At 35.9% G+C, this 11,438-nt stretch overlaps 1 protein-coding gene across 1 annotated transcript in view; it reads left to right on the top strand.

The window, feature by feature from the left end:
- Positions 1–11,438, top strand: part of LOC149777645 (uncharacterized protein C05D11.1-like) — a 104,878-nt gene that overhangs the window by 22,681 nt on the left and 70,759 nt on the right. The window contains exons 9-11 of the mRNA XM_089938705.1: positions 2,449–2,551; positions 7,382–7,456; positions 10,567–10,677. Of these exons, the coding sequence (XP_089794831.1) occupies positions 2,449–2,551; positions 7,382–7,456; positions 10,567–10,677 (289 nt within the window). The remainder of the gene's footprint in view (positions 1–2,448; positions 2,552–7,381; positions 7,457–10,566; positions 10,678–11,438) is intronic.

An 11,438-nucleotide genomic window follows, 5' to 3' on the forward strand; every position in this document is an offset into this window, starting at 1 on the left:
TGGTATTTATCTCCCATTAAGTATGGCTGTGAGGAATTGTATGTAACTTGCTCATTTAAATTATAATCTGAAAAAGTTCCAAGTAAAGTGATGCACATCTTGTGATGATGGGTTTAATACATAGAAAGTTTCACAGCAATCCATTGAAAACTGCAAGATTAGTTGCACTCTCAAAATTCTGTCATATACTATATCCAGCTGTAAGTCAGAAAAGACAATAAATGTTACAAAAATTGCTAGAAGACATTCAGTTTTTATTAGAAGACTTCTTGTGGTGTCAAGTTGAATGAAAATGATATCCAATATGGCCACCATAGCTGACATATTGAAAGCCTTTTCTATCACTGCTCTTGCAGAGTATTAAACAAAATTCTTCTTGTGTTGTCTAGTTGGTCTGAGTCTTGTAACTTTTTCTCTTCAAGAATTGGTCATATTGGTGTGGGGTTTTCATCAGAAATTTTCTAATGGTATAGAGTTTGTCCTAAATGAAGTGGGATCAATCCTTTCATGAGATTAGTCCCTTCTAGGGATTCTAGTATCATACATGCCAACCATTACGCTTTTGGCTTAATCATTACGCTTTTTTTCACAAAATTACGCCTTACGCCATTAATAAAAGGGCAAAACTACATATTATATGAAATGGAGAAAAATCTGGGGACAAACATACTACATACATGCCAAACCCTGGTGAGGAAAAAGCATGACCCAAGTGGACAAAAAGAGTAATCCGAGCAGAAAAAGAGTAATCCACATGATCAAAATTCAATGAGCATATGTACAAAATGATTTATTTATCCCCCTGGACTTTTAACATCAATTACTGCTTCAAGTTTTCATATATAATACGTTGAGCTTTAAAAAGCAACAGACTCTCATATTGCATTTGAAAACACTTTGTACCAGCTGAGACAATGAATGTTTTGCACACCAGTAGAGCACTTAGTGCTGGACTACTGAGCCTGAATCTGAATTCAATTTTATCATATTTGGTGCATCATATGACAGAGACAACCTGATTAGTACAATAATGGAGACATTTTTCAAAATACAGAATGCAACTCCTTTATGAATTCCAGTCATCACTGATGCAGCATCAGCTGAAAACCCCCATACAGTTCTGCCAACTTATGTTTATTCAAAGCATTATCAAGCAAATACAAAAATGATTTCTCCAGTGGAATCTACTGTTAATTCTGGTAATGAAGGAAGAGCACTCTGACTTTGCCCTTTTCATTGTTGATGTCTCTTACACAGACTGGTACAACTTTTTTGTTAATCACTACTCCTGTCTGTTGCAATACTAAACAGCCCAATTTTCATGGCTTCTGCATTTTAAGTGAAGTATCTTCTGCTAAACACCTAACATTATTAGATGATTTTGTTCTTGCACATGCATATTTTGTGCAATTTTGGAATCAGGAAACATCCATTTGAACAAAGGACCAATCTAGTCTTCTACCGCTAAATTCTTTTCCACGCTACCTTCATGGGGAATGAAGCTGCCTTAGAATGGGACGTTGTATTGTGTAATTCATGTATTCATCTCTGAACTGAGTTTTCTTCTTTTCCTAATCCATCTGTGAAATTATTTTTAAAATATTTTTGCTCTAACACACGCATCGACTAGAATAAATCTGATGACTTTTAGTGCCAAATACCTACAGACTAGTTCTGTACCAGATATGAATTAGAACAAAGAATCTGCGAGCAAAGATTAAAAGTTAGAAAACCAGTCTGTTCTCTCCTAACTAAGCCATACAGCTGCTATAAATAGAAACCAAGGTCAAAAATTGAAAGTAAAAACCAGCATGTTTCTTGGAAATAGGGCAACTGCAATAAATAGAACATAATACTGTTAGGAAAGTGCACGCTAGTCTTCGGACAAGCGTACTCATATGTCGTAGTTACATAGAAGCTGTCTTTTCTAGAATATAGTCTGTGGGAATAATGGGATGTTAATAAAAATGAGAAAACAAATGTATTCGGATCACATGTTTTTGGTATATCCTCCTCCAAATAAAATTAATCATTTGTTTTGGGGGATGAAAACTGTATTAGCGGAATTGAACAAACCCCACTCAGCATAGTTAAATTGAAAGTGGTAAACATGTTTAAAAGTTTCTTACCACATAAACTATTTTTTTTTCCAGTTTTAATGACTATTTTTTACTCTTGTCTTTATTGGGTGTTTGAAGGATTGGTGAACAGCTATTTGACTTCGACAAATTAATCTCAGCTGACATGGATTTGTACATGTGTATTTTATATTTTTAATGCCACTAAAACAATTTCTACTGTTCATATTTTTCCACTTTTTGCAGTTAACCTTTTTTTTGTCTGTTGCAGGAGCATGCTTATTATACTAAAGTAAATCTAGTTTACATATTAATTTATTATCAGGCACAAAACTGAACTTTTGCTTGTTACTGTTCTCGTCCTTGTAAGGTTGACTGACCTTTTGAATAAGCTGGCCACTGGACAGGAGAAGATTGATATGACTAGAATGTACAATGTTATCCACCGCAAAATTCTGGAGAGGCTCTCAAGCGTAAGTTTGGACCCTTTTACCAGGGTGTATTGTTGTTGTTAGAGTTTTTGTTTTTTAGCAGCACTTTTACCAAATTTTCATCTGTGGAAAATTTGAGCTTAGTGTCTTTCCCAAGACTATAGAATAGAAAAACAAGTAATCATTCTAGCAGTTTCAGTGAATAGGAAAGCAAAACTTCAAGTAGTGTCAATGAATGGGATAGCAAGAAATTCTAGTAGTGTCAATGAATAGGATAGCAAGAAATTCTAGTAGTGTCAATGAATAGGAAAGCAAGAAATTCTAGTAGTGTCAATGAATAGGAAAGCAAGAAATTCTAGTTGTGTCAATGAATAGGAAAGCAAGAAATTCTAGTAGTGTCAATGAGTAGGAAAGCAAGAAATTCTAGTAGTGTCAATGATTAGGAAAGCAAGAAATTCTAGTAGTGTCAGTGATTAGGAAAGCAAGAAATTCTAGTAGTGTCAATGAATAGGAATAGGAAAGCAAGAAATTCTAGTAGTGTCAATGAATAGGAAAGCAAGAAATTCTAGTAGTGTCAATGAATAAGAAAGCAAGAAATTCTAGTAGTGTCATTGAATAGGAAAGCAAGAAAATCTAGTAGTGTCAATGAGTAGGAAAGCAAGAAATTCTAGTAGTGTCAATGAATAGGAAAGCAAGAAATTCTATTAGTGTCAGTGAGTAGGAAAGCAAGAAATTCTAGTAGTGTCAATGAATAAGAAAGCAAGAAATTCTAGTAGTGTCAATGAATAGGAAAGCAAGAAATTCTAGTAGTGTCAATGAATAGGAAAGCAAGAAATTCTAGTAGTGTCAATGAATAGGAAAGCAAGAAATTCTAGTAGTGTCAGTGAATAGGAAAGCAAGAAATTCTAGTAGTGTCAATGAATAGGAAAGCAAGAAATTCTAGTAGTGTCAATGAATAGGAAAGCAAGAAATTCTAGTAGTGTCAATGAATAGGAAAGCAAGAAATTCTAGTAGTGTCAGCGATTAGGAAAGCAAGAAATTCTAGTAGTGTCAATGAATAGGAAAGCAAGAAATTCTAGTAGTGTCAGTGAGTAGTAAAGCAAGAAAATCTAGCAGTGTCAGTGAATAGGAAAGCAAGAAATTCTAGTAGTGTCACTGAATAGGAAAGCAAGAAATTCTAGTAGTGTCAATGATTAGGAAAGCAAGAAATTCTAGTAGTGTCAGTGAATAGGAAAGCAAGAAATTCTAGTAGTGTCAATGAATAAGAAAGCAAGAAATTCTAGTAGTGTCAATGAATAGGAAAGCAAGAAATTCTAGTAGTGTCAGTGATTAGGAAAGCAAGAAATTGTAGTAGTGTCAATGAATAGGAAAGCAAGAAATTCTATTAATGTCAGTGAGTAGTAAAGCAAGAAAATCTAGCAGTGTCAGTGAATAGGAAAGCAAGAAATTCTAGTAGTGTCAATAAATAAGAAAGCAAGAAATCATTCTTCAGTGTCTATCATGTCATCATGCACAATAAATCATAGAGTCTGACAAGACTTAGTCACCAGTTGATGCGATAAATCATAGAGTCTGACAAGACTTAGTCACCAGTTGATGCAATAAATCGTAGAGTCTGACAAGACTTAGTCACCAGTTGATGCAATAAATCATAGAGTCTGACAAGACTTAGTCACCAGTTGATGCAATAAATCATAGAGTCTGACAAGACTTAGTCACCAGTTGATGCAATAAATCGTAGAGTCTGACAAGACTTAGTCACCAGTTGATGCAATAAATCATAGAGTCTGACAAGACTTAGTCACCAGTTGATGCAATAAATCATAGAATCCAACAAGACTTAGTCACCAGTTGATGCAATAAATCATAGAGTCTGACAAGACTTAGTCACCAGTTGATGCAATAAATCATAGAGTCTGACAAGACTTAGTCACCAGTTGATGCAATAAATCATAGAGTCTGACAAGACTTAGTCACCAGTTGATGCAATAAATCATGGAGTCTGACAAGACTTAGTCACCAGTTGATGCAATAAATCATAGAGTCTGACAAGACTTAGTCACCAGTTGATGCAATAAATCATAGAGTCTGACAAGACTTAGTCACCAGTTGATGCAATAAATCATAGAGTCTGACAAGACTTAGTCACCAGTTGATGCAATAAATCATAGAGTCTGACAAGACTTAGTCACCAGTTGATGCAATAAATCGTAGAATCCAACAAGACTTAGTCACCAGTTGATGCAATAAATCATAGAGTCTGACAAGACTTAGTCACCAGTTGATGCAATAAATCATAGAGTCTGACAAGACTTAGTCACCAGTTGATGCAATAAATCATAGAGTCTGACAAGACTTAGTCACCAGTTGATGCAATAAATCATAGAGTCTGACAAGACTTAGTCACCAGTTGATGCAATAAATCATAGAGTCTGACAAGACTTAGTCACTAGTTGATGCAATAAATCATAGTCTGACAAGACTTAGTCACCAGTTGATGCAATAAATCATAGTGTCTGACAAGACTTAGTCACCAGTTGATGCAATAAATCATAGAGTCTGAGAAGACTTAGTCACCAGTTGATGCAATAAATCGTAGAATCCAACAAGACTTAGTCACCAGTTGATGCAATAAATCATAAAGTCTGACAAGACTTAGTCACCAGTTGATGCAATAAATCATAGAGTCTGACAAGACTTAGTCACCAGTTGATGCAATAAATCGTCGAGTCTGATAAGACTTAGTCACCAGTTGATGCGATAAATAAAGAATATTATATATCTGTTTGAATGTTTACAGAAAAACTTGCCTGCTGTAACACCGTAGATTGTCTTGTTTCCTGTTTAATTTTGATTCAGTGTTCTTTTCAGAATGTTTTTGTGTGAGTGTGATTTAGATTTTTAGCTTTAACGATTTTTCAGTCATATTGCTACGATGTCTGCAGTGTGGCAGTTTATAGTGATGTCTAGCACTGGGGCATCATGCCACAGACATGTAGCATGATGTCCCACCCAGTTACATTATCCTGACACAAGGCCAACCAGTCCTAACACTAACCTCTTAATGCTGAGCGCCAAGTGAGGCAGCTGTTAGTACCATTTTTGTAAGTCTTTGGTATGACTCAGCCAGGGATCAAACCCACGACCTTCTGCATCCGAAGTAGATGCTCTAACCACTAGGCCACCGGAGCAGTTGAATGTCTCTGTAACCAAATGTACTACTGATATAAAGTAAGGAACCAAGTATGTCCAAATTAACATTACTGTGCACTGTTGAAAATCTAGTCTGCTGTAAAAGTAACAGAAAGAAATAGACTGCAGACACCTACCAGTTCAAGATTTCAAGTTGATTTAATTGTTCTGAACATATAATAGGGGAATTAAATTATATGGATAGTGGGACAATGAAACCTGTCTTGAAAAACCACTGCAGTGAGAGAGACCAGGTTCACAGTTTACAGATTTAATGATAAATTGTTATGACCTGTCATTAGGGACCACCTATTTTAAGAGACCTTGATGTTTTGGTAGATGGGGTGGTCTTTCAAGATAATTTCTGTGAATTTTATGCTAGCCTCTTCTGTGAAAACACTATAAACCCTTCTGTGGAAAGAGTTTGATCCTTTCATTGGAAACTGTAGGATACCTTCAGTGGAAATAATAGAATCGCTTCAGTGGAAACAATGGGGTCTTTTCAGTGGAAACAATAGGATCCCTTCACTGGAAATAACAGGATCCTTTCAGTGGAAACAGTAGGGTCTTTTCAGTGGAAATAATAGCATCACTTCAGTGGCAACATTAGGGTCTTTTCAGTGGAAACAATAGGATCACTTCAGTGTCCCTTCATTGGAAACAATAGGGTCTTTTGCATGATCAAATAATTTAAGTACCAATGAAAATATCTTTTTTGGGGGGCAAAATCATGAAAATTGGTACATTGAAAAATAAATTCACATTACATGAGAGATAATGGTAGACCTTGGTCTGTGAGTGCATTATATCATGATACGTCCTGGTCTGTGAGTGCATTATACCATGGTACGTCCTGGTCTGTGAGTGCATTATACCATGGTACATCTTGGTCTGTGAGTGCATTATACCATGGTACATTCTGGTCAATGAGTGCATTATACCATGGTATGTCCTGGTCTGTGAGTGCATTATACCATGGTACATCTGGTCTGTGCTGTTTGCATTTGGGTACATAATATACACAGTTCATTTATAACGTTGTTTTAAAAACTTCTTGATCCTAGTAATTACATACAATGCTGGGGCTTTTTGTCCATTCTGTCACCTTGAAATTACTCAGAATATGAGTTTTCTTATGGTGAGTGTAACGTAAACAATCCCTTACATGGATTGTAAAAGAATATTTGCTTTTTCATTTTCCTGTTACATTGAAATCTGTATATAAAGGACACATGTATTCAGTTAAATTTTTCTGTGTAATGTTTATGAAATATTTAATCAAATGCCATCCTTAATGAATATTCAACTTTTCTACAGCCCTAAAGTATGAAATGGTTGTCAGTTACCTCCCTTGAACAATTTTATGCGATAATAATTGGTAAAATCAGCACATGTACTGATATGATTGGCAGCATTAAAGTACATTCATTCCCACCCACCCACCCCATTCTTTTAGATTAATTGCAAAATTGGTGTCTGAAATCCAGGTTGGACAAAGAAATTTTCTAAAAAGTTTAAAATGGATGAAGAAAAGAAAAGTAAGTGCAGTTGAACACAAAAAACTTCTGGTCTTGTTAGATAAACAAATGCTGCACAGAAAGGCACTTTGTCAAATAAGCAATGCATGGCTTTTAAAATGTTGATTGCTTTTAAAATGTTGATTTATATTTATAACTTCAGGTTGAAGATCATCCCCATGACACAGTGGCCCACATTTTGATTGGAGATTTTCTTTTTGGAGACACTAAAGAGGATGTACGTATAGTAACATTCATTTTCTCACATTTATTGAAAAGTTATTCTAACTTTAAAATCAATGTCTGTTTAGCACATGTCTAGAAATTATTATTACCAATAAAAGCAGTGTCTGTTTAGCACATGTCTTGAAATTATTATTACCACTAAAATCAACGTCTGTTTAGCACATGTCTAGAAATTATTATTATTATCAGTAAAAGCAATGTCTGTTTAGCACATGTCTATATATAAATATTTGTACCAGTAAAATCAGTGTTTAGCATTGGTTTTGAGATTGATATTGCTAACAGTGAAACTTTTGTATGTTCACAAGTACATGTTGCAGTCCACATTTTGGGTTCTAACTTCAGGTTCAAGGTGGCAGTGCATTATATGCATCACAATCAAGGTTTTTTTCTTCCAGGCCAAGGTTACTAACCTGTTAAAACTAAGACGTGAAACTTGTGACTTTACATGTCTGTTTAGCAACTGTATCTCTGTCACAATGGTCATGGCTAGAGTTCATTGTGTAATTTTTAGTCCTAAACACAGTTGGCAGGGGACAAAAGTTCACTGAGTTTGCTCATCCTTTGACATGAGTGACATTTGATTTCACATGCCTGACAGGCATTTCTTGTAGGCATTTCTTTGACAGTCTTAAAAATCTAGCCCCAATTTCTCAAAGTTATGTCCAGACATTTTATTGTTCAGTTTTTGTAAATCCTGCAAAAGCAGTTTGAAGGGCATATGCTGGAGTCAGCTTGTCCATACAGTTTTTGTACTTCCTGTAAAAGCAGTTTGATGGGAATATGCTGGAGTCAGCTTGTCCGTACAGTTTTTGTACTTCCTGTAAAAGCAGTTTGATGGGCATATGCTAGAGTCAGCTTGTCTGTACAGTGTTTGTACTTCTTGTAAAAGCAGTTTGATGGGATTATGCTGGAGTCAGCTTGTCCATGCAGTTTTTGTACTTCCTGTAAAAGCAGTTTGATGGGCATATGCTGGAGTCAGCTTGTCCCTACAGTTTTTGTACTTCCTGCACAGTTTTTACACTTTGGTAACTTAATATTTGCTGAACACTCTGAGATATCATCATAAAAGTGTGTTTGCTTTATAAATATTACTAGATATTGCGTGCTGTAAAAATGTAGTTTGATCAATATTTTAAGAGGTATCCCCAATTGTAATACAGAATTGTGACCACCCATCCATCATACTCTGATCAATAGAGGTATCCCCAATTGTAATACAGAACTGTGACCACCCATCCATCATACTCTAATCAATAGAGGTATCCCCAATTGTAATACAGAACTGTAACCACCCATCCCACCCATCCATCATACTCTGATCAATAGAGGTATCCCCAATTGTAACACAGAACTGTGACCACCCATCCACCACACTCTGATCAATAGAGGTATCCCCAATTGTAATACAGAATTGTGACCACCCATCCACCACACTCTGATCAATAGAGGTATCCCTAATCGTAATACAGAATTGTGACCACCCATCCATCACACAATCCTACATTTGATATCTTCATAGCTTTATAGTTATCTTCATGACTCTTAGTATGCATTTGTATCTTGACATGAGTTATCTCATCTTTGTCAGATTAGTACTTTAAGAGTTAGATGCCCATATTTGGAAATTGTATGTACAATTAATATTGCAGCAATTGTATGACCATTAACCTTTGTATAATCTTGTATCATTACCTGACAGTATGGGGGCCCCGAGTGGCTGAGTGGTCTAAAGTGCTCACCATTACGGATCACTGCCATCTCACCTCTGTCTGCGTGTGTTCAAGTCTCAGCCTCGGCTAATGTTGGTACGTGAGAAAGCCTGCCAGTAGCTTCTCATGGGTCAGTGGTTCTTCGGGGGTTTTTCCAGGGTTCTTCCTCCACCAATTATACTGGCTGCCATGTATAGCCTATCTTGTGCTGAAAAATGGCGTTAAACTCTACAACAACAACTGACAGCATGTACATAATGTACTCTCTTATCATGACCTGACAGTGTGTAAATAATGTACTCTTGTGTCTTGACCTGATTGTTTGTAAATAATGTACTCAGCTATGTATTATATTGTATTATGACCCGAAAGGACCGCTCCAGCGGCCTGGTGGTTAGAGTGTCTGCATGGATGCGGGAGGTCACAGGTTCGAGCCCAGGTCAAGTCATATGGAAGACTTATAAAAATGGTACTAACAGCTGTCTCGCTAGGCACTCAGCATTAAGAGGTTAGTGTTAGTACTGGTCGGCCTGGTGTCAGGATAATGTGACTGGGTGGGACATCACGCTACATGTCTGCCTCATGATGCCCCAGTGAAAGACATCACTATAAACTGTCACGCTGCAGACATCATAGCGATATGACTTAAAAATTGTTAAAGCTATGCTAAAAATCCAAATCACTAACACACATTACTTGACAGTTAATGTACTCTGATCAGCTTTGTATTCTCTTGTATCATGATCTGACAGTGTGTAAATAATGTACACATACATCAAGATCTGACAGTGTGTAAATAATGTACACATACATCAAGATCTGACAGTGTGTAAATAATGTACACATACATCAAGATCTGACAGTGTGTAAATAATGTACACATACATCATGACCTGACAGTGTGTAAATAATGTACACATACATCATGACCTGACAGTGTGTAAATAATGTACACATACATCAAGATCTGACAGTGTGTAAATAATGTACACATACATCATGACCTGACTGTGTGTAAATAATGTACACGTACATCATGACCTGACTGTGTGTAAATAATGTACACATACATCAAGATCTGACAGTGTGTAAATAATGTACACATACATCAAGATCTGACAGTGTGTAAATAATGTACACATACATCATGACCTGACTGTGTAAATAATGTACACATACATCAAGATCTGACAGTGTGTAAATAATGTACACATACATCATGACCTGACAGTGTGTAAATAATGTACACGTACATCATGACCTGACAGTAATGGCATATTAAGATTATGAAACATCATGCTATTGTTATACCACAGTGTGGCATATAAGATTATGAATATGATGTTAGTGTTATTCAGTGAACTTCCATGTTGTTTTCTACTGTTTTCAGTTAGAGACCAGGACATCTGTAATTTCCATGTTGAAAGACCTGAAGCCCAAGCCAGAGGAATACTGGGTTGCTCTCCTCAACCAGTATTTCATCAATAAACCAAATGTTGTGGTAAGTGGAGAAATCTTTCAATCAACTGGTTTCTTTTCTAGACGTCATATCTGTTTAATTAAGACATAAAACCTAATCAAAATTATTTCCTTTATATTTTGTTGAGTGTTATTAGTTTTCTGTCACATTTTGAACCTTACTTTTAGACACTAAGGGCCAGTTTTCATTACTATACAACCTTTTATATACTATGGTCCATTCTTCATTACTGTACAACCTTACTTTTAGACACTATGGGCCATTCTTCATTACTATTCAACCTTACTTTTAGACACTATGGGCCATTCTTTATTACTATACAACCTTACTTTTTAGACACTATGAACCATTCTTCATTACTATACAACCTTACTTTTATACACTATGGGCCATTCTTCATTACTATACAAACTTACTTCTAGACACTATGGGCCATTCTTCATTACTATTCAACCTTTTAGACACAATGGGCCATTATTCATTTCTATACAACCTTACTTCTTGACAATATGGGCCATTCTTCATTACTATTCAACCTTACTTTTAGACACTGGGCCATTTTTCATTACTATACAACCTTAGACACAATGGGCCGTTCTTTATTACTATACAACCTTACTTTTTAGACAATATGGGCCATTCTTCATTACCATGCAACCTTACTTTAGACACTATGGGCCATTCTTCATTACTATACAACCTTACTTTTAGACACTATGGGCACAATGATACTGTCTTATAAAGCATTTGTTTATGAAGATTGACTTTTAAGAATAAAAATC

The sequence above is a fragment of the Sinohyriopsis cumingii genome, chromosome 17, assembly GCF_028554795.1.
Source record: "Sinohyriopsis cumingii isolate HCF-2022 chromosome 17, ASM2855479v2, whole genome shotgun sequence".
In the NCBI taxonomy this organism is placed as follows: domain Eukaryota; kingdom Metazoa; phylum Mollusca; class Bivalvia; order Unionida; family Unionidae; genus Sinohyriopsis; species Sinohyriopsis cumingii.